The sequence below is a fragment of the Nanorana parkeri genome, unplaced genomic scaffold (genome assembly GCF_000935625.1).
Source record: "Nanorana parkeri isolate BGI_ZX_2015 unplaced genomic scaffold, ASM93562v1 scaffold741, whole genome shotgun sequence".
NCBI classification, from domain to species: domain Eukaryota; kingdom Metazoa; phylum Chordata; class Amphibia; order Anura; family Dicroglossidae; genus Nanorana; species Nanorana parkeri.
Genome location: NW_017307009.1, coordinates 616,395 through 641,205, shown reverse-complemented (window position 1 = coordinate 641,205; position 24,811 = coordinate 616,395). Strand labels below are relative to the sequence as shown.

The window sequence follows — 24,811 nt, the reverse complement described above, 5'->3', positions numbered from 1 at the left end:
ATATATAGATATATATATATATATACTGTAAACTGCACTTCCAAAAAAAACAAAACATAAAATTGGACAGAAAAGTGGGAATCCAGCTGTCCTTCTCTTTTCTGGCTCATAATATTGCAAAATAACCTTTAATTTAAAAAAGTCATTGCCAAGATGGCAAAATAAGAAAAGGAGGTTTGCCTAGGCAATGAAGCACCACTACTGGACTACTGAATACTGGAAGAAGGTTTTATGGACTGATGAATCAAAATCTTTGGTTCATCATGCAGGATTTTTCTATGCCGTCGAGTGGGCAAAAGGATGGTACCTCAGTGTGTGACACCAATTGTTAAACATGGAGGAGGAAGTGTGATGGTCTGGGGCCCTTTCCCAGAGATCCAGAGTCATGGCTTGCACAGAGTGAGTAGCACCCTCAATCAAAACTACTACCACAGCATTTTGCAGTGCATGCAATACCCTCTGGTGCATGCCTAGTTGGTCAGGGGTTCATCCTACAATAAGATAATGACCCAAAACAAACCTCTAGGCTATGTGAGAACTACCTTAGAAGATAAGAACAAGACGGAAGGCTTCAAATCATGGAATAGCCAGCACTTAAACCCCATTGAGCTGATTTGGGATGAACTGGACAGAAGGGTGAAAGCAAAGAAACCTACAAGTGCAACAAATTTGTGGGAACTTCTGCAACAGTGTTGGGAAGAACCTTCTGTGCAATATTTGATTTCCATTGTAGAAAGAATGCCAAGAGTGCGTTCAGCTTTTATATCTGCAAAAGGTGGCTACTTTGATGAGTCAAAAATTAAGAGTACATTTTGTTAAAGAAAACAATTCCATGATTTCTTTTAGAGGTCCAAATGTTCATTTGTACTATACTTTATTGTCAGAGTACATTGTTCTAAGACTTTTATATTTATATCCATGCTTAAACTGGACCTGCAAGGATCAATTATTTTATAGAAGATACAGTATTTAGAATAGAGATGTAACATTTTCGGGAATTTTGAAGCCATTAGAAAAAAATGTTTTTTTTTCTGGAAAAAAAATAAAATTTTGGGAAAAATGTAAAAATAAATCAGTGTGGAGTATTGAAAGTCATTTTGGTACACTAGGAACATGAAATGCAGTGTATATAAAAGTATTATGCTTGAAATAAAAGTACAACGTATTCAGTAACTAAACTAAACTTGCTTTTTAAAATGTTATTTTATATTTGCAAATTGCAGCTTTGCTCTCAGCAGACGTTGCCCTGTGGAAATGTTTCCAAACTCTAGATGTTGGTCTCACCACTTAAAAAACGTACCTGTTCCGACTTACATACAAATTCAACTTAAGTACAAACCTAAAGTCCCTAACTTGTATGTAACCCGGGACTGCATGTATAATGCTCAAATTAAAGTCAGAACTAATTTCTTGTATCCAAATATAAACAAAAAATGTGGCTGATGAACCATTACGAAAATGTGTGATTTCAAATATTCATATTCCATGAAATAAATGTACTCTGTTCTTTTAAGTCACAAGACCATTGTAAAAAAAGAGTTGCTAACAACATACTTTTCCACTGCACAATGAAGCTACATAATTATACATCAATAATGAGAGTAGTTGTTTTTGAAGATATGGCAACATTTAGTGCTGTAGAATAAGTCAACTAAGTGAATGTAAGATCCCCTCATATTCTGTTATATGTCCAGTGTCACAATTAAATTGATGGTCAAAGAACCCGATCAACTATTTGCACTTAGGTAGGAAGTAGAAACAGGGACATACTTTATTTTCTTGGCTTTCAATACTTTGGCAGATAGCAACTGACAAAATTAAATGAAAGGATTCTATAAAATGAAAGGAAAGCTATGGACAGAACTGAGAAAAGCAGAGACATTATATTGTCAGCAAAGGCTTTTATTATCATAGCTATGTCCCTAGCTGTAAAAGAAGGCTTCACAAGTTGGACTATTATAAAAGGGTCAATGCAGGAAAATCAATAGTGGCATTGGAGAAAAGTGACTGAACAGTCCTTTATCTCACAGAAATACTGACACTGAAACTAAGCTCAAAATTGTGGCCACAATTTAAAATCAGTATTCACTGGTGAACACTAGGGTACTAGGAAGAAAGAGGGTGACAGAGGTTAAGGTAGGTAGACAGGATTACCAAAGCCAGAAATATAACTGCAAATGTTGAAAGGTAGCCTGTTAAGCTATTAAGTCCATGAGGTCAATCAAGAGTTGGAGCTCTCTAAAAACTGAATAGTCAGTAAAAACTAGAGCATAATGTTATCAAAATGTTCTTACTGTTCCCTTTTTTGTCCACATGCAAGCATTATCTCTTTAAGGCCTCTTTTTAATGATTTTGAGATTTTTCCTCAATTTCGGTCTGTTTCTGTTAGTGATATAAAATTTGGAAAGGTGTTCTAACCTTCCTCCACTTTACTATAACATATTATTACAATGGCATCATTGTGTTATGCCTTATTTTTGATATTAAAGAATGTGTCTGGAACATTGTTTTGTACTTAAAGGAGAGCTTTACCCATATCTTCAAAATAACAACAAAAGCACCTTTAGACATGCTTAGTAATGCCAATCTAATAAAAAGATACTTCTAGATAACTTTTTTTTTTGCATGCTTTGTTTTTCTTTTCTTGCTCAGTCTTCTGATAGTGGCGATTTTAACAAAGGGCAGGTTACTAGATCTCCATTTACTGGAACTCTGACACCTGTGATTAGAACATATGACCATGCACATCATCTCACTGGAGGAAAATGCCTTTCCCTGAGATCTCATGACTGCAGATTTTGCAGCAATCTATTGCTGATTTAATCTTCCATGAATGCAACACTTGGACACATTCCATCATTTGTGCCAAAGTGGACCAGGAAGTAGAAAAAAATGACATTTGTAAGTAAAAAAAAAAAGTTTAACTAATGAATGTAAGAAGATTTCATATCAGCACGCTGAGCTGTATGCTGATGTGATTTTTAGACAAAGGGGGTAAAGGTCCACTTTAATATCTTTATGAACATTTACCTTTATACTACAATTACTTTTTACTGTGTATTACTTATTAGAGATTATAAAAATAATTTGTCACAAACTATGTATAAAAAAATTCTTCTTGAAGCATGGAGTAGGACAATGGTTGTGTAAAGAGCAGCTGTTCTTGTCCTATACTCTGCAGATAACATAAGGAAGCATCATTATTGACATTGTAAGCACAGATACAGCAGCCAACTAACCTGTCAGTCACAGAGAATGGGCTGAGCACAGAAATTTATGTCACTGGAGGGTTATACGCGTGCAGCACATTTTACCGGCAACATGGTTATCTGCACTTCCCTGCACTGCAATCCTGGATGCCTGGTGTCAACAGCAGCATAATTGATGTCACCTATTTACTAATAAAATATGTGACTAAGTTACTGCCAATTTAGTGGGAGAGGGATGCATAACATATAGCACTCTTGTAAGCATAGGCATGTCCATTTTAAAGTGTTTATAAAGATGACAGCTGATACAAATATATAGCACAAAACTATTTGGTTTGTTTTTTAAATATGCACATTACTTTTTGAACATTATTTGAAGTAATTTACACTCTGACAGTATAAACTAGGAGATTGTGTACTTCATTTGAAAACAGGATTTGACATTAAAAACGCACCTTTTGCCCCACCAGGCAACAAGGTTTTTACATTATTTAGTGCACATTTCATGTGTGTCCTATATGTACTTGACATCAATCAATAGTGAGACCCTGCATGTGAAAGGTACTATTGTGAATGGTTCAGTGTGCTTTTTCTATTAGGGGAAAAGTGTCAGATCTTAATATATGAGGATGTACACATTTATAAATAAATAAAATACATTTCCATGCAGGATATGGGAGGAGCATAATACTAAAAGGTTAGGTCAAATTATAATGATGACAGTTCATATTAATTTCTTAGATACAAAACATCCTTAATTGACTTTAGTTTATAAAGAAATCTGTGGTTTTTCCGTGGTTGTAAAGAAAATAAGTGCACAAAACTACATGCTGCAATCTGGAGTGCATTACAACAGGGAAAAGAATTTAAAGGAATATTGTACTGTGTTGAAAATGTATATGACATACTATATATATATTTTTTTTTTACAGCACACATTTCTTAAACTGTCAAAAAATTTAAATGTGTACCTTGCAAGATGGCAATCTGGATGTTTCCATACACCCTTGGTGCAAAGAAATCCCCTGCAAATCTAATATCCTGCTTGGATGATTGGTTTACTGCTAAGATAAGTCTGCACTGAGCTAAGTCACATTTCAGGCATCCTCTGCAAAAAGAGTTTTATTACTGGGGATATACCGTATTTTGCGGTCTATAAGACGCTCCGGACAATAGGACGCATGGCTTCTGTGACAGAAATTCTATGACAGAAATTCTGTCACAGAAGCTGCAGTTAATGACCGCTGAGACAGGTGGCGCTGTCTCAGTAATCACACAGAGCAGACGAAGAACGACGTCCTTCGTCTGCTCAATGGGCTCTATGGTGAGCTCCTATGGGGGACTGTGACGGGTCACGGTCCCCCAGAGGAACGGGGGACCCAGAAAACCACGGCGGGGGGCGGACACGATCGCCGATTCCGCCACCACTCGATTTAATACAAGGGATCTAATTAGATCCCTTGTATTAAACGATCAGCGGCTCCCACTGTACATTCAGCTCTGCTTGTCACGAGCAGGGCTGAATGTACAAAAAGAAATTACTCACCCGGCGCCCGAAACTGCATGTCCCGGGCGTCGGGCGATAGGTATTTGCTCCATTCCCCCTCCTTTTGGGGGAAAAAAAGTGCGTCTTATGGAGCGAAAAATACGGTACTTTCTAAGGGCTGTGCTCTTTCAAAAATAGAAAATAAACATGCAACTGATAAATCAACCTATACTGGAAAGGGCTGAAGCAAGGAAATCCTTCTGGCCACCACCCAGAATAGACAAAGTAATACTTTGAGATCATAATAGAACTAAGGATACATTGGTGTACTTGATGTAGGAAAATTACATCTTATGGGTACCTGATCTGCAAAGATGCACTATAGACTACAGTGATAATCATTTCTTATACTTTTGGGGAAAATGCAATTATGATGCCACATGCCTATATATACTGTGTATATATATTTGGAACATTAACATGTACAATCATACTCCCAACATGCATGGTAAGATGTGTCATAATGCTTTCTAGATTTTATTAATTTGTGTAAGGCTGAACTTTTGGCTTGAATTCCAGCCTCAGTTGATACCATCAAATCACTCAAAACTACTCTGCTTACTTGGTGACACCTGGAGGGGAGCCTGTGGTGTAGTATCATTACTGGTGATACTAAACCCATTTTTTTTCTGGCCAGGCTTACCAGCTTATCACTGCAACCAGCCACACCATTACATATGTTCTGCTTGTGGGGCAGTCGCTATTACTATTACTAGGTTCAACACCCGCAGCTCAATGAAGCCTCTTCATCTTATCTACCATGGGATGATGATAAGATAGCAGCCAAAGGCCAAAGAAAAGAAAAGCATAGGATAGACCAACTGATAATAGAGAAAGGCATGTGATGTGATGGATGTTAATATGCTATGTCTATTGATGGAACAATACAGCAGATAGTTAAAAGAGAGAAAACATTATCCACAGTCTTACAGTAATTTATATGATAAGGTAGCTCCTTCTATCATTAGTCTTAACTATGTGACAGCTGTTATTGTTAAGTGATTCTATAACAGATTTTAGACTGTGGATCACCAAGCTCAATCTACATTAAATTGTTTCACATCAATAGGTAAGGATAAAGTTCAGGAAACATAAAACATGTTTACTGCAGTAAAACAAGGTATGCTCCACAATTATGTCAAAACATGGAAAATAATTCAGGAAATAGTATAAAGTATGGCTGGTTCAAATGCAAAGCACAGCATTGCAAAATTCACTTCTCTCCATCTGTAAAACATTAGAAAGGTAAAGGAGTAAAAATGCAGCAAAAAAAGGCTATAAGCACATACGTTTCAAGTATATTTGTCACTGCTTTTTAAAAGAGCTCTTGTAAGTGAATACAAATGTGATCGTTAAATAGCCCTTATGTAATTGCAATCACCACAAGAGTTCTGTAAAATACACCACTAATCAGAGGAATGAGGAAAATATTTCATATTTTTGTAATTCATTTTACAAGTTTGTCTCAGTGTTGAAAATAGAGCAGAATTGTGCAAAATAATTGTTGAATATATTTTTTTTATTTTTTCAAACCTTTCTAAAGCACTTATATGAACTGGTCACGTAATGTAATACACTACAGTTATTTTGTTTGCTCACTTGTCTTCAGATCACTTTCTTTGCACCTTGGATCCTAGATTCTAATGAAGGGGGTAGAACAAAGAGCCAGAATGGGGTGGGGTCCTGGCTACTGTCTGGGTCTTTTCTACACTTATATAACACTTGGCAGACCTGACAGATTCACTTTAAGTACCATCTATAGGAACAGACAAGAAATTAAATTATGTTAACTTTTTAAGCAATTTTTATATAAAAATTAACACCTATTCCTGCTGACAGAGAAAATAGTCTGATGCCTGCATGCACCTTCTATAACAACTGCCAATATGCAGCCACTGGAATATCTACAAAAGAAGAAATTGAGTCATTTAATTTCTCATCGCTGCCAACTGAAAATGGGCATATGACTTATCACATTCACATTCCTTTCTGCAGTAAAGAATAGTGATTATGTGCAGTAGTGAAGTAAAGTAGCCCATAGTAAACCCCCCTGTGTTGAAGCAAAGCTATTGCAAGTGCCAGTACAGACTGGTACCACACTTCTGAACACTTTTAAAAGATCAAAAGGCTGCAGTAAAAGTTGGGGCAAACACAACCATAAGTGTAGTATATTGATGTAAAATGTATTTATAAAACAAAATATAAAAGATGCACTCAAACAATTATGCCAGAAGCTGCAGGATTCCTTTATGATGTTTTGTGACGCCTGCTGCTTATGACTTTGCTGCCTTCTGGCATTATTGTTTGTGAGTGCATCTTTTATATATTTTATTCATAAATTTGACATTGATATACTAAACTATGATTGTGTTTTTGCCAATCTCTTATGTTTTGTCTCATTAGATATTGCCTGGAGCACCCACTCCTCTCTCTTTAGAGTTGGCTGCACCACCCCATTAGATCAGTATTAGCTGTATTTTAATTAGCATCTCAGAAAACCTCCACCATTTCCTATCATTATTTTAGCATAATGGTATGTGAGCTTTATTTATTAATTGTACTAGTTTTATATAGCATTCAATATCTTTCCCCTAACCTGAGTGTCACAGTTTTTTGCTTTTAGCCAAAATAGCAGTGTGGTTAAATCCCATACAGTGAATTCAGTTTCACTCATACAATAAAGCACAGGACTACACCAAAATCAATGCATCACACAGTTGCAGTTATGAGCATCATAAAACACATCACACACAGTCAAACGTAGCATACACAAACATGTTCAGCACACAGCACATAAATGTAAACATGTATGCACACACACACAATACAACCCAGATCATCACAGACACATTATAGATGTATGCATTCTATGCATTTTAAATAGCAATTTTAAAGTTGAAGACCAGGGGTTCCTGATAGAAATGGGGCAAATTCCCGGGTGACATGGTGAAGCAATGCCACTGTGCTGACTGGATGCTTTGATTAACTGCATTTTCCACAACTGCTAATTGCTGTATGAAATATGTCTGACATCTCAGGTGGCACATCACCAGCAAAACGTTAGCATAAGATTAGAACTGCACATGTAGTTTTGCTCTACTGCAGGTTTTGCATCATGTGTGCCTGTGAAACATGAGGGCGCTTACCACAGAGCAGGGCATTGCATGTTCAGCACTTCAGAAATGCATTTTTCCTAAATTATTTTTTTTTCTCAAAACATTTACTGCAATGATAATTCTAACAAAGTTCAGGAAGTTGTAATACTGTATGTTTAAAAAAAGCAATGTTATGCAACAATTCACAGGGCCCTTTGCCCTGCAAATATCTGGGAACATTTGTTTTAGCCAAATAATGCCAAAAAATAAATGTTATTAATACATTTTTCCAGTTCGAATGTAGTGTGTTGTAATAGTACATTATGGACACTAGATGGAGCAGAGGAGCACAGGAAATAATACTAGGAGTAGAAAATAAATAATTAGAACTAGATATATTTACTAGCCATTCTTAAACTCTTTTTTTTAATCACTTTTGAGTGTACCATTCATATATATAAATATATTTATTAATTTTTCCACAGTAATCCATCTTTCATACATGTTTACATAACTAACAGACAATTAACATTGAATCAAATACATAACATAACATTAAATGATTCCCTTCTAACCTCTATGTTTTACCTACTAGTCATAACCCAGACCATATCAGCATAGTACCAACCTTCCCATTTTTTCCTTTAATGTGAGTATCTATATTTTACAATTAATTTTTATTATTAGTGAGTGTACCATTCACTAAATGGCTGCTTTCCTTGAGCCAGCCCTCTGCTTCCTGCTTAGTAGTTCTGCACAGTGTTTTTGACTTAATTTTCCTCCCTCTCTTAATGCAGGTCTAGCACCCATTTCAGTTTTTCTGAAACTAACAGTCTCGTTATGAGCAAGTTGTTAAGCAGAAAAATCAAAGATTTTGAAATGCAACCATTAGAGGGAAAACCTACAAATATGTACAGTATATGAAATACAATAATCATAGCATGGGACTGTGACCATGAAAAATGTGAAAGTTACATCAAACATGATTTCAAGTTAAACATTACAATAATGACTATAGTGTAAATTATAATCAGTATTTTGCCTTCTTACAGCATCGGAATACTAAGACATGAGCTCCAAACTACATTGCTGCACATATACTTATGCCTGCTGGTGGATTGCCTACACTGATTGGACATTATTTGTCCCTTAATTAAAATGGTCTTAAATGTCTTCTAAAAGGTCAACTCTAGCCAAAATGTTTGTCATTTCTGGACATTAGACTATTGTATGTGTTCCTGTCTAAGCCATTTGTTCCCATTTCCAATATGATGGGCAAGAGCAAGAAAACTAAATTAGAAATAAATTTTCCCTGCTTCCTGTATTTGATGAATGTAGGATTGTATATACACTGAGCTCCTGAGAGCGACCCATTCTTTCACAAATGTTTGTAGAAGCAGTCTGCATGCCTAGGTGCTTGATTTTATATACCTGTGGCCATAGAGATGATCGGAACATCTGAATCCAATGATTTGGAGGGGTGTCCCAATACTTTTGGCAATGTAGTATGTACATATATATATATATCTAGATATATATATTACATAAACTATTATTTGTAAGTTACTGTTAATATAAATTACCTTTATATTTCAATACATTGCTGTTTTCTAAAACGGTAAAAAGTAACTTGAGACTTTAGAAACCATGGCAACAAAGAGGCATTCTGTGCACTATTTGTTTTGCAGAAATCAGGAATGTAATTTTCTGCGTATGTGATACGTGCACTGCTTTCTCAGAACCTTACAAAATTATTATGACATTACTACACACAAACTGAACATGTGATTAGGCCAATGTGAAACTCAGCAGTATGTAGGAAGTGATTAAAATCCACATGTCAGTTTTATTATTTCATTTATTTATAAACAGCTGCAGGTAGGGTGCAGCAATGGCATTTGTTAAAATCTTTGCAATGTACCTAACTGACCAGAAGAGCACAGTGCACAGCAGAGTTACACTTAAATTATATTAGTAACAGGTTTCCATAAAAAAAAGAAAGAAAAGAAACAGGGATTTCCCATAGAAAATAAAATTTGTCATGTCTTTCGAGCATAGTTCTCTAGAAATGTGAAACCCTACATGTGTTAATGAATAGGAAAAACGCAGAAGATAAAACTGAGGGCTCCTCTAGCTCGAGTAGCTGATTACCACTTTGACAAATGTGTCTCAGAAGATCTCTCTGGTGAATACAAATGTTAATGCTCACTGACACAGTACTAAATGCGTCTTGAACATTACATGCTGCGTCGGAGATGTCGTCAGCTTTTAAGAAAGTGTTATTTAGTTCTAACATTTGCCTCCACCAGAGAGCTCTCTTGTTTCTTTAAAATATCTATTCATTCAATGTTTGTTGCAAGGAAAGGGCTACAAGCTTGTGTTGTTTGTCAGGTCAAGGCTTAATATACAGTAGGATAAAATGCATTAAATGCATTTGTTCTTAGTTTCATATTGTGTATGAAAGTAAGAAAATCCTATTTTTTATTTTTAGATATATATATGTAGAAACCTTTTCACTGCACAACTCTACTGGATTTGATGTGCAAGCCTCCACCAGATTTTATCAGAATGACTAACCAAACTTCCATTATTGCTCCTGTTTGATATTTATAGAAAAGTAAATGCTCTTGCCTCCTACCAATACCTCAGTGCCAACCTTTGATTAACAGTATGCCCTTAAAATCAATGTCTGTGAAAGGCAGGGCATGACAGAGCTCCCAATTCTGGCTTAAAGTAAATGAAAAGGCTCAAGAGCGAGTTGAGTCATCCCTCTGCTGACAGCAAGGTTGAAATGAGAAGACACACAGTTAATATAATGACCACTGCTAATTAATTACGCTGCAAGCTACCAATGTATGGAAAAGGTGAGAAAACAGAAGCCCATGAATACCTATTCAGATAAACTGTTAAAATAACGCTCAAGGTAGAGTACAGTCACCAGCTCTCCAATCAGCTGACTCTTATTCATGGGCTTCTTCTGAACGCCGCACTTTTAATTAAGTGTGCTCTTAATTAGTATGTCTCCCTCATCAGAACCGCACATCTAATTTTTCAATTAAATCGCAAAGTCACAAATAAAGTTAATTAAAAGAAGCTTGCTTCTCATCAGCCTCTTGACCTATGCTGACCACAGACCTGTGTTTAAAGGATTAATGGTACCACAACAACTCTTATCAATTATTTAGACCGATGTACTGATCATATACAGTATATCCTCAACCTTGCTCTAAATAAATACAAGTTTTTTTCTTCTAACCATTTTAAATCTGAAATCTGGGCTAAACAAATATTGTCTGCATTTAAGAGGCATGTGTATTCTGTTTGTGTATTTCTTCCACATTTGTGCATTAATTCCTCATGATAGATTCCTGCGCTTTGCCTTTATGTAGTAAAGAGCAGTCACTGCTGCTCCCTATGCTTTTGCAGGGTGACATTTTTTCTTCTTAATGAACAACCATTTTAAATCTGAAATCTGGGCTAAACAAATATTGTCTGCATTTAAGAGGCATGTGTATTCTGTTTGTGTATTTCTTCCACATTTGTGCATTAATTCCTCATGATAGATTCCTGCGCTTTGACTTTATGTAGTAAAGAGCAGTCACTGCTGCTCGCTATGCTTTTGCAGAGTGACATGGTCTTGTTTCCGCCCCTTGTAGTTTTCTGAATGAAGCCTGCAGTGGCTGAACCAGCTGGATCCCACCCACCACTCTGGTCTCTGACAGACTATGTTGAGCACAGTGATAATGTCACTACTACTTCTACAAGGTAATATCTGGCTTTGTAAAGTCATTTGATGCTCACAATGTGGGTTATTATCTTTGAGTAATTGAGAAATTAAATTGATTGTGGCAAAAGTTCAGCTCTCCTTGTGGTTTCCCCAGATACTCTGGTGTCCACTGGCCTTCGGCGGTGGGCCATTATCATTCAGACACTTTGGATACTGAAATCCATAAAGTTCCATCCCATCCATAAAGTTTGCTGGCCCCAAAAACAAGCCTTTTTTTGTATTTTTTTACTGTTTTCATGATGTTTCTCTCAAAGCTTCTCTTCCTACTTTTTAAAATATGTTTAGCTGTGAGTTTTTATTAAACAAATGGCATGCACTACAAAGCTTTCATTTTCATATAGCATTTCTCAACCTTTCCCAGCTCCTAAAAGACTAGTGCACTGTTGTATGTAATATACTTAACTCTCAGCATTGCTATTTTTATTTTCACCAAGTTTAGTGGTGTAATCTTGATTTTGGGTTCTGTCTGGATGAGTACTACGGTATTAGAGGGATTGTCATGGGTGTTCAGTGAAAATTTTTCTTTTTCTTTCTCGTTTGACATCTCCCTATCGAAATACAACCCTCAGGCAAACATGCCCAGATCAGGTCACTATGTCGCTTTGAGGAAGGGACCCCCTTTGGCCCCAAAATGTTGGCTATTTTGACCTACGTGATGTTATTTGCAGTAAACAATATATTCTTTGCATTTTGGAGTGCTGGTGACCTATCTTCACATCTCTGGCTAGATTAGGGGACTCTTTTTTATTTCTATGAGTATGTTTAAGTAGAAAACAAATTCTTCAGATTAATTCCTGAATAGCAAAGTCATTGCATGGCTGAGATCTTGCAATGGCATCATATGTTTGTTCACATTGTAAACATTAACCTCCTTCTACCGCACCTTGAATGATCCAAAAGTTTAGGTTAGGCAATGACTGATGTGATCTTTTAGATTTGACCATAAATGCTGTTTAGGGTTTCTGGCACTTCATTAGATTACATCACAATTTTGTGGCCTGATTTGTTATGTAAGGACAGCCTTACTATTGGCTTAGAGAAATCCCTTAACTCGTATAACTGGTTTACTCCTATGCCTGTTCTTATATTAGAACAGTATGGTGCTCTCCGTGAGGTTTATGTTCAAATATTCTGCTAAACCTGTTTATAAATATGTTACTTGGTAATAAAATCTACTGTGTATTTCAAATGTGTGAATAACATTTTAAAGAAAAAAAGCTTTTACAAAAGTTCTCTGATTGAAATCTATTGCTTACAACTAACAAGACTAACAAGGAATATACGTCCACCTTGTTTTAGAAAATGAGGCTAATAGCTTTGAGAGTCTTGTTGAGTCACTTAAAAAATGGTCTAGTGAGTCTTGAATGGGATTTTTATGTATGGATTAACCTATGGATGACTGCTTGCCTTAGAGCATAACACATTTAGTATTCAAATTTCCACTGGTACAGCTCAATTAGTTGTAATGCCAATTATTTAAACATTGAAAGTTTGTTTCTTCTTTGACTGTGCATGTATATTAAAATGCACTATGCTACTGCCTTTATTGCTCCACTACCTGACGGTGCCTAAGACATGTATTTTAATGAAAATATTGCATTTTTGTTTTAAAGTTGCAGCTAGGACATTATGATGCAAATTAATGCTTCCTAATTTATACTCTGGATTTTTCACTCAGTGTAGTCGCAGCACATTTTAGACACATTTTATACAGGCCGTCATTCATCCCTATGGATGATGTGTTTTACTGGAAGCCGCACCAAAGATGCAGCAAGCTTGATTTTTTTAATGCATTGCACCAAATGCAGAGGTATGAATGTAGCCCACTGCTCTGATATTCCCAAATGCTGATCGGATGAAGATATTGGACAAGGCTCACATACCTCCATCGCTTTGTGCTTGGGTAAAGCAATATCCAAATAACATTGCAAACGTTATCAAGTTCCAGAGCTTCCGTATCATTTTCTGTCAAACTTCACTTGGGGCAAATCTGAAATGAGAAGAGAAAAAAAAAGTGAAGCTATGACATGCACATGTATCATTCATTCAATAGCAGTCATGTTGTAGAGAACCTCATTCATTTAATCATCAGTCACTTTTAACAATAACAGGATAACTGCTTTGATCTACTGAAAAAAACTATTGCCGTGACTGCAGTTATTGCCCTTCAGATATCTTGAACATGAAATTTATGGATAAATCTGTAAACACTGCCTTTTTATATTTTTTTTTATGTAAAGGTAAAACGTGTCAGCTCCTCAGAAGATGATACAAAGTACTAAAATTGACTGTAAAATGTTATGATAGCTACAGAGAACATCAATCTTAAAATCAAACCTGTCCATTTTCAGATATAGATGTCAGCTTGAAATCTCAGATGCAACTTAAAAGAAAACTAGCCTGAAACACAAGTACAAGCAACTAAAAAAATAACAGAGAGGAAGAGACTACACGGAAATCAAGAATATAGAAAGCAAATATGAAGATTTATCACATTATGGATTTCTCTGTCAAGGGAAACACAGCAATGTATTGATTTCATTGTTGTGCATCCTTCACTAAACATGCATCAGGCTGACATTAGGAGTAATCAAGAATGGACAGTTAATTTATTCTATTCTATGTAAGTGACAAATACAAAGAAAGATATCCGTAGCTCTTCATAATAAATATTGGGACCAGCTAGTTAACTAACACCTATAGTACTTTGACCAAATGTCTACTTTTCCTATGAAAAGCTGTGAAACTACAATTACCTTACACAGAGATACAGTTAAGTTCCAGAGATATACGTTAAGTTAGTTTTTCACTGCTATAATTGTCTGCACATCAATCTCAACAAACATTTGGCACCACAAATCATATTCCAAAAGACATTCTGTCAATAAAAGTGCAAAGCTGCTGTAAAGGGAGGGTCTGACGTTAAGCAAAAGGAAGCAACCCTTCTGCAATGGTATATAAAGGTCCATTAAAATATAAACGTGAATGCATATGTCAGTATGTGCATAAAGCTGGTAGTTATCTCTATTGCAAACCAATCTATAATACAAATAAGTTAATCAGCATACAATACCTGCAAGCATTCACAAGCATGTGGATCTGTGCAGACTGAGCATGCTGAAATGTGCAGCTAAACTGACCGGCATTGTGGGTGGATTAGAGATTGCATTTAATGTACAAGTAAACAGAGGATATATGCATGCGCTTAGGTCTTCCCCAGGGGCGGACTGACAACACATGGGGCTCCCGAGCAATACAAGATTATGGGGCCCCCTGGTGCGCTACCTATATACATATACAAGCCCCACCCACATGCCTCACCTGCTTAAAAATTATTTTGTTACAGAAATTATTTATCCACACTATTTTTAAATAGTGGACCAATTCACTAAAAGATTAATTGCTGGGGAATTGGTAGGATGCTTTAAAAATCTAGACCAATATAGGCAATTTGGAAAGTGAGTTAAATGGCAGAATGCACTGCAGGCCTCAGACCAGCACCAAAGCACTGCAGACCTCAGACCAGCAGCAATACATGGCAGACATCAGACCAGCACCACTGCATGGCAGACTTCCGACCAACACCAATACACAACAGACCTCAGACCAGCACCAATACACAACAGACCTCAGACCAGCACCAATACGTTATTGGATACCTCTTTCCATGCCAGCACATGGGTGAGTGCTCATCTTCAGCAGGTCCAGCAGGTGGCAGCAGCAGACCTGGAGGGTTTCACCAGAAGCAGATGGGGAAGGTCTCAGCAGGGGCAAATGCAGAGGGTCTCACCAGGGGCAGATGCTGAGGGTTTCAGCAGGGCAGATGAGGAGGGTCTCACCAGGGGCAGATGCTGAGGGTTTCAGCAGGGCAGATGAGGAGGGTCTCAGCAGGGACAGATAAAGAGGGTCTCACCAGGGCAGATGTGGAGGTTCTCAGCAGGGGCAGATGTGGAGGGTCTCAGCAAGGGCAGATGAAGAGGGTCTCAGCAAGGGCAGATGAAGAGGGTCTCACTAGAGGCAGATGCGGAGGGTTTCAGCAGGTGTGGAGGGTCTCAGCCGGGCAGATGAGGTTCTCACAGGGGGGCAGATGCAGAGTTTATCACCAGGGGCATATAAGAAGGGTCTCACCAAGGGCAGATGCAGTGGTCTCACCAGGGGCAGATAAGGAGGTCTCACCAGGGGCAGATAAGGAGGGTTTCACCAGGGGCAAATAAGGAGGCCTCACTAAAGGCAGATACGGAGGGTCTCACCAGGGACAGATGCAGGCACTATTACTCCAGTGGGGGGCCCAGAACCGAATCTCAGTGGAGCCCCCTGATGTCTACTCACTATTTTCACTTCCCCCATACTTATGTCTACCCGCGCCCCCCCTTACTTCCCCTCACTTCCCCCAGTACAGAGTAGAAAGATTCAATTGCACACCATACCAGTCCAATTCTGCATCCCCTGTCCGCTCCTTGCCCCACCCATCCTCAATTATCTGAAGTGAACAAACCATTAGGCATTTACCTGTTATACAATGATGGTCCAAATAAGGGTAATTACATCATGATGATGTCATTATGTGATGATATGACATGATTATGTCATCATCACATAACAATAAGCTATTGGCCCATTCTTGCACTGACCGTGTAATATAGAAGATGCCAATCCAGTTGTGGTGCAGATTAGCGGCAGTTCCCTCCCTCAGCTGTAGGCCACCCATCACTCCTGTATGGGGACACCAGCAATCTCTGTGCTCTTTTCGACCACACTGGTGCCAAACTAGTAGAGGTGGCTGTGTTAAAGCGGCGATGACGACAGTGTCCCCCTCACCACCTTTCCAAATCTAGCATTTGAATCTACAATGATATGTATACAATGAGTCTACAATGATATTGTTTCACATCTGTGTAAGAGGCCCCTTGGGCTACAAGCTGAAATAACCCCTTTGGGTGCCTTCTGCTCATTTAGATCAGGTTTAAAGGGCTCTAATCCTTAAAAGTAGATGTATGAAAGTGCTGGTACTTATTACCTGCAGGTAATGAAAGGTAATCCCCTCTATGATCCTCTCATGTTGGATTTGTGTTATACCTGTTACTGCTATTGTTATTGTTGCATTAAGTTCAATAAACCTTTTCTTGGAAAACAAATTTAAAAAGATAATTAACGGCTAACTAGCCACCTTCTGCACCTTGGTGAAAATTAAGCTGGTTCATGATCCATGACTGTGGATGTATCAAAGAAGATAAGGATTAGCATGTGGCATTGCTTAAAACGGTTTTCTTTATTGTAATCCAACAGAAAAAAAGCAACGTTGTAACATGCATTTTAACCGAACTAGTTCTTGCTTAGGTTGAAAAATAAAATCACAACAATGAGCGCTGGATTTAGCATTTGCCACAGTAGCATGTGCCTACAGGTAGTAGAGGAAAACAGGGTTGTTTTCCCTGAATAGTTTTTAGTCACATATTTTTTACATTATCCGTATAAATAGTCATGTCATTAGAGATTATTAATACATTATTACAAAACTGTAAACTAGGTTCAAACTATAACAACAAGTGCATGTTTGTGTATAAGAAGTGATCCTAGAGTGGCCATACCAAGAGTAAAAAAGAAAAAGTGTGCCTACAGGCTAAAGTGATAGAAATGTGGCCCTGACTACCCTTAAATATAAACACACCTTTGTAACCACCATCTTCTTTCACATTCCATCTACAGAAGTATAGTGACCTATGCCTCTGTTGCATAGACACCACCTCATCACATTAAGTGTATATTAATGCTGCACAAAATCTAATACCCAAAAGTAAATATGCACTTTCACTGCTTTGACCACCAACATGCAAATATGTATGATGCATAATAAGACAATGCATATGTCTTAGTTTCCCTTCTTTGCACTACAAGAAGGGAAAGCAAGCAACTCTCCGAAGCGAACTGAAAATGTCAAAAGACAATTCACACAATAACATTGTAGGGTTCAGAAACACCAAATCCTATCAAGTCTCACTAAACATCGCTCTTTCTATTCCAGTGTTCCAGCTGGTGCAAAGCTCTGAGTAATGGTAGCTTGCTTTTTGTTACTATTACTTATCCTACACGTTGCGGATTTAATGCATTTTATGAGGATGCTACCAGTACAATTTAGAAAAAAATGGAGTCGAAGTGGGTTAAATGCAAAGATGTACAGTATATGTTAACCTTGAATAACAATGATAAACATCTTTGTAACATTTAAAAAGGTGTTCCTATAGATTTATGCTGACACTAGTTTGTGTCATCCTTGTGAATACTTGTATATTTCTATTCTATTCTCTATTCAGTTCTATTCTTTTCTTCTCTATTGTGCATGAATGGGATTTATTTAAATCACACATGCTTAGATTATGGTATTCTCAGAAAAAAAAGCATCCATACATGATGTCGTAGCTAGAGATGAGCAAACATATTATATTACGTGGGGAAAAGTGTGTTTTGCTAAGGACATTACGTGATTATTATTTTTTTTTTACTGACCAAATCCCCCCCCCCAAAAAAAAATGTGAGCTTTTTTTGCAGCCATACAGACTAGTGCTTCATTAAAGAAGAACTGCAGGAATTTTACAAGTTTTCTCTTGCAGCGGGGCTACCCCCCTCTGCAAGGGTTATGTGCTCATTTTGTTTAGCGTCAAATTGAGCAAATGTACTCACCTGATTCTCAGTCCCATCAGGCTTCTAGAGAAGTCCCTGCAGCCTGTTCTTCCCAGGGCCCTGGAGGCCTAAGGACCGCTGATGTCATCACGCCTAATGCAGGTCTGACTTGCATTCGACAGGAGGGTGCCAAAAGGATATTCCACAGCCAGAGGGGGAGAGAGCTGACCAAGGATCAGATGAGCATATATGCTTTATTTGACTCTTCTAAACAAGGTGAGCAATCAACCCTTGCAGCGGGGCTGCAACGTTTTAAATTATCCCTGAGTTCTTCTTTAGTAAATATAACAAACAGATGCTAATAATTAATTACAGCCCTAACACAGTACGTGGATGAATCTCTACAGACGACAAGGTAGAATGGTGGAAGCTTCCTACTGGTCATGGGCTTTCTTCAAAATGGAGCTGATGATTTGATCAAAACACTGAGAAGTACAGGCAGATTCGTATTCATCATACAATACCATCATGGAGGAATTTGATCTGTTCTAACTTACCGTATTTTTCGCTCCATAAGACGCATTTTTCTCCACAAGTAGAGGGAAAATGTGCCTGCGTCTTATGGAGCGAATCCCGACGCCCGAGACATGCATTTTCGGGCGCCGGGCGAGTAGTAGGAGCCACTGCTCGTTTAATACGAGTGATCTAATGAGATCACTCGTATTGAAGCCGAGCGGCGGCGATCAAGTTCAGCAGTAGGAGCCACTGCTCGTTTAATAGGAGTGATCTAATGAGATCACTCGTATTAAAACCGAGCAGCGGTGACGATCGAGATCACCATAGAGCAGACGAAGAACGGACGTTCTTCGTCTGCTCTGTGTGATCACTGAGACCGTGGCGCTGTAATCACAGCGCCACCTGTCTCAGCGGTCACTAACTGCGGCTTCTGTCACAGCTTTTGTCATAGAAGCTGTGACAGAAGCTACAGTCTGTCGAGTGCTCCATAAGGCGCGCCGGACCTCCCTGCGTCCTATGGTCCGGTGCATCTTATGGACCGCAAAATACGGTAATTCTACAGCATGTCAAGGACCCCAAAAACTCTACCAAAATAATAAAGAAATATGTCCTGCAAAAAGAAGAACAAATAATTCTACTGCAGATATTATGGTCCTCACAGTGCCCTAAACTCAATATCACTTAGCCGGAGTGGGATTACTAGCAGTGACAGAAGGGAAGACGACAGCCAAATTCTGTGATGGAACTGTAGCAAACTTACCAGGATGTTTGGAAATGCGTGCCACTTGAGTACCTACAGATACTGAATGCAATTGTACCTAAGAGAACTGCTGCATTATTTAATATTGATTTCATTTAAGTCTATTTTTTAATCTACTGCGCTTTCTACAAAGTTTCTAGCTTAATAAAAGCATTGTATGGCCGTATGTTTTTACTCACATCTGCTTTACATTTTATAAGTAAAAACAAGAGATTGTAGATCCAGGGAATATCCAGTTGGCTTATGGGATCAGGAATTATTTTTTGCATTTCTCTAGATCAAATGTGGGTAACTGTGGGCATACAGTTCTGCTTATGGAGGTTGTCACACTTCGCACAACTAGGGGTTGTGTTAAGTGTAATAAAACCTTCTTGGGTGGTTATGAGAAATGGCATACATTGAGGTTTGCAAAATACTGTATCTGCATTGGACAAATCAGTGTAATTCCAATCTCTTCCTCATTGTTCATCTACAAGCTAGATATGTTTTATGTAGTTTTAGGTGTTTCTTAATGGCATCTGAAGTTTTACAGTAATGGGAAACTATGTTAAAGAAGAACTCCAGGCAGAAATTGTATTAACCCTTGCAATATGGCTACCCTTGCAGTATGGCTGCCCCCACACTGCAGGGGTTATCTGCTTGTTTTTGCCAAGGGAAAAAAAGAAAAAAGTTATACTCAGCTTAACCTCTGAGCTGACTGGCTCTCAGACCAGTCCCCAGAGTGTCTCTCCCCCTCCTCTGCAGTAATCTAGGAATCCACAAGTCATTTCGTCCAATACAGTGTATAGGATGTGAAGACGCCTACGGACATACCATCACTGCAGCAGAGCAGGAGAGAGGCTGGAGGGAGCGCTGCTGGCTCGGAGGGGCAGGATAGTATAATTTTGCTCCTGTCCCCTAAGCAAAAACAAGCAGCAAATCCTTGCAGAGCAGGGGTAGCCAAACCGCTGTAGCACTCATCACCATATGTGATGTGGCTACTGGTCATTTAGTGATAGCCAGGTCTGTAGACAGCCTGGCTGGATTTGTAGTGGCAAGTAAATGATTAATCCCAGGTGTCTAATATTGTCTGTACCCCCCTGGGTGAAGTGAGACTTTGTCATTTTGTGGGACAGCCAATGGTGGATACTGTAATGTATGTGTACAGTACAGCAGCCAATAACTGGGGTTTTCACAGCCAGTGGTGAATGCTGGGATAGAGTACATATATTGGTGGGAGGGGCCATGTGCTCTCTCTCTTGCCAGGTCCAGTCATGGATTACGGCTGGGTCCTGTTCAGCCTGCTCCCCAGGCTAGGCTGAGGCCTGGGGGTGGGCATGGGCTGGAGTGAGGGAAAAGGTTTCCCTGAGGCCTCCAACATGGAGGGGGCCTGAGAGACTGAAAGAGGAAGAGAAACGGGACCAGTGCAGGCTCTCAAAGTGCCCTGGAACTAAGTGGACTTCAGAGCATGGTCGGTGTCTTTCATGTGATTGAGAATCTGCATCCATCCTGACTGTCTGTGACATCAGTGATTATCTGATGTCTCCCAGGTGGATCTACATTGATACTTCTTTAAGGTCCGGTGAGTCTGGAGCTTCTGATGGTTACCCCTGGATACATAGAACCCCTATACCCTCTCTCCCAAAGAGAATGTTCAATAAATCGTTTACTTAGCATCTTACTATTGGAGTGGACATCAGTTTATGGGCACCAGAAGTGGGCGGTTAGTGCTAATGGGTGTGCGGCTGAAGATTATTTCCTAGACCGAATAGAAGTGAACCGGGCAACCAGCGGCTTCTCTGGGGGTTATCGCTACACTGCCATGGTTAATAAAATGTCTGCCCGGAGTTCTTCTTAAGGATATTGGTATGATTATGTAAGATATGTGGACAATGCTTTAGGTTTCAAGTATTAGTCATATCTATTTTGCAGAAATGTGTAATTAGGTATTTTTTCAAGCCTTGAAATAGACTTAAGTGAACTCTACTGAAGTGAAGTACAAGAGCTATTTTTTCTCTTAAATTTAAGATAATGTGCTTTTAAAAGGCTGCATGTCATTTATTTTGATGTGATTCTTGGAATGTGTTTGCTATATTGATTTTTAAGAAATCTTTCATAATTTCTGCTAAAAAGTACAATTAACTGAAAAAAAGCCATCTTGTGGTAATACCTTGTCACCAACTGCTAATGGAGGAAATTACATTTTTCCCTCAGTGTAGAGAAGGGCTGGCAAGGGAGACAAAATAACATTTCTTACTTCAATACCGGGCTACGTAGCACATTAGCCTACAGTAAATACCTAACAGATACATAGTTACATAGTATTTGAGGTTGAATAAAGACATAGGTCCATCAAGTCCAACCTATTGTGTGTGTGTGTGTGTATAGGTCCATGAGTGTTCTTATTCTTAGGAGTACCTGTACCCTTATATATTACGGTCTCTCAGGAAGTCGTCCAAAAGCTTCTTGAATGATTCCAGACTAATCGCGGAAATTACCGCTTGAGGCAGCGTGTTCCAGACCCTAACCGCGCGAACTGAGAAGAACCCCCTCCGCCCCTTGTGTTTGAATTTTTTTTCTGCCAGTTTTAGGTGGTGGCCTCTAGTCTTTGTTACGGAATTAATGTTAAAGAGTTTTTTACTAATGTTGCTATGACTATTGAACAATTTGTACATGAAAATCATGTCCCCCCTTAATCTCCTTACTTCCAACGTAAACATGTTTAAATTTAGTAGCCTTGTCTTATAGCTCTGGTCCTCCATCCCCTTGATGAGTTTGGTTGCCCTCCGCTGGACTTTCTCCAGTTCAAGGACATCCTTTCTGTGTACCGGTACCCAAAACTGCACCGCATACTCCAGGTGAGGCCGAACCATTGATGTGTAAAGTGGCAAACTGGAAAACATTCCCTTCTTGATGCAGGACAGGATTCTACTAGCTTTGCTTACAGCAACCTGGCACTGTAATCTATTATTCAGTTTGTGGTCTACTATGACCCCCAAATCTTTCTCCATTTCCGACTTCCCTAGCGGCATACCCATAATTGTATACCCCCTTTGCCTATTTTAGCTCCCAAAGTGCATAACTTTGCATTTATCGACATTAAACCTCATCTGCCACATAGTTGCCCACTCCCCTATTTTATCCAGGTCCTCCTGCAATGTTACACGATCTTGGTCTGTTTCTATTACCCTCCCAATTTTGGTATCGTCAGCAAACACTGAGATATCGCTGTGTACTCCGTCCCCGATATCGTTAATAAACAGGTTGAAAAGCATGGGTCCCAGCACAGAACCCTGAGGCACACCGCTAATGACACAGCTCAGCACAGCTCAAAAGCCTGTATGGTTGTAATGTTAGAGCTACTGGACTCCCCCACCCACACACCTTATAGTAGGTACCAGGTGGCCTCTGTATGTAATTCCTATGCTTGCACAGGTATTTGATTTAAATATTTCAAGTGAGGGTCATCATAAAAAAGGTAAATGATACAGTGAGGGATTCAACATGAAATCATATACCATAGAAAGGAAAATCAGTTTCTTTGAACCGAGATAACAAATAATTTTAAAAAGATCATTTACACAACACAGTTAGAGCCAAACAGTGTATATTTGACATGATAAATCAAACATATTATTTACACATCATCTAATGCAGGGCAAGCGGCTGATTGTAATCTATCCAACAATTGCAGCTATGTCATGAGTAAGCTGTGCCCCTGCCGTGCAGCCTGCCACCTCTCAGACCTTAAATACAGCAGCAATGGGCATTGCAGAGCTGAGGGAAGTCCTAGGCTTCTCCTCGGCTCTTATATATAGGACACATCAACGCTGAGGAAGAGCTTAGGATTTCATGCCCATTGCCAATGTAAGTGAGGTCTGAGATACAGAGGCTGGTTTGATGTACTAAAGGACATGTGCAGAAGGGGGGAGGCAAGGTATGAAAATTATGTGTTTTCTGCTGTGTTATTACAGCTTTCCTTGCAACACGTTGGCCTCATGCAGATTGCTTTAATCAGAAAAAAAAAGAAATTTCAAGTGCAAGGACTCCTTATAATCCTTGCACAGTTTACAAAGGGCAGCAAATGGGAAAGCATTGAAAGTTATACCTCCAAACTCACATGTTTTTTGTGGATACATGGTTCATTGCGATCGTGACCAGTACTGTCAGATGCCTCTCAGACTTCATATACAGCAGCAATGGGCATTGCAGAGTCAAGGAAAGTCCTAGGCTCATCCTTAGCTCTGATGTGTCATATGACACAGTTGAGAAGAGATCTTTCACTCTGCCAGAAGCCACTGCATCTAAGGTATATAAGTACATTTTAGAGAAGGAGGATGAATTTGCACTGGGGTCTATTTTAGCTTAGGGGATGTTGCTACTGGAAGGAGGGCATTTTTGCTTGTGATGGGAAGTGTTTTCGTTATTTCAGACACCTCCACTCTATGTTACTTACCTCTGACCCTTGTACTCTGCCTTACATACTAAAGTCTGAATTCTGCATCACATACTACTAACCTCTGAAGTCTTAGTTGCATACTACTGACCTCTGCATTCTTCAATCCTTCCATAGTTTTTAATGGGACCTTGCTAGGTTCTCACCTTAAAAACATGAGTGATGCACCCTGGCCATGTTTGATCTGTTCAATGTTGTTCAGTTAGATCTCCACCTCTCCAGGGTTGCCTACCCCCAATCTAATTTGTATATGAAAGCAGAATTATCTGCCATTAAAATACTTTTAGGAAAGTCAACAAAAGTTAAGTGAATCCAATCCCTACAGCCATTGGCCTGTTGCAACCTAAAGCAAATTGATTTACAGTATACTATACCTATTACTGATAGGAAGTTAAACAGACTTAAATGTTTATTACACTTGCTGTATTCTGCAAGCTTATCTGGAAAATTTATTTTTTCAATTACTGTGATAGACATTTTTAATTTATTTAAACAGAAAGAACACAACATTGCAGCTGAATGAGACTGAAACAATACATTTTTTTTCTTTTACTGATTCAATTACTTTGTGTCCAGGGAAAACTGGCTTTATCTGTAATTGTAACTAGTTTTGGAATTCATTTTAGTTTAAATTATCTAGAAGCAAAGATCATTCAAATAAAAATCTTTTATGATGTATGAGTCATCAAGGTGGAATCATGCCAAGGTGAGAGCATTCTAATTTTAACACAATACAAAGACAGAAAATTATTCTGCCAATAGTTCAGGGCTGTGCATCATCTGCTGGTTTACAAATTGATATGCCTTTTAAAATATACTTGCACATAAATGTGTTCTACCAGGCT

At 38.6% G+C, this 24,811-nt stretch overlaps 1 protein-coding gene across 1 annotated transcript in view; it reads right to left on the bottom strand.

The window, feature by feature from the left end:
- Positions 1 to 24,811, bottom strand: part of LOC108793348 (protocadherin-15-like) — a 311,837-nt gene that overhangs the window by 197,743 nt on the left and 89,283 nt on the right. Inside the window, exon 2 of the mRNA XM_018564263.1 lies at positions 13,521 to 13,627. Coding sequence (XP_018419765.1) covers positions 13,521 to 13,599 — 79 coding nt within the window. The 5' untranslated portion in view covers positions 13,600 to 13,627. The remainder of the gene's footprint in view (positions 1 to 13,520; positions 13,628 to 24,811) is intronic.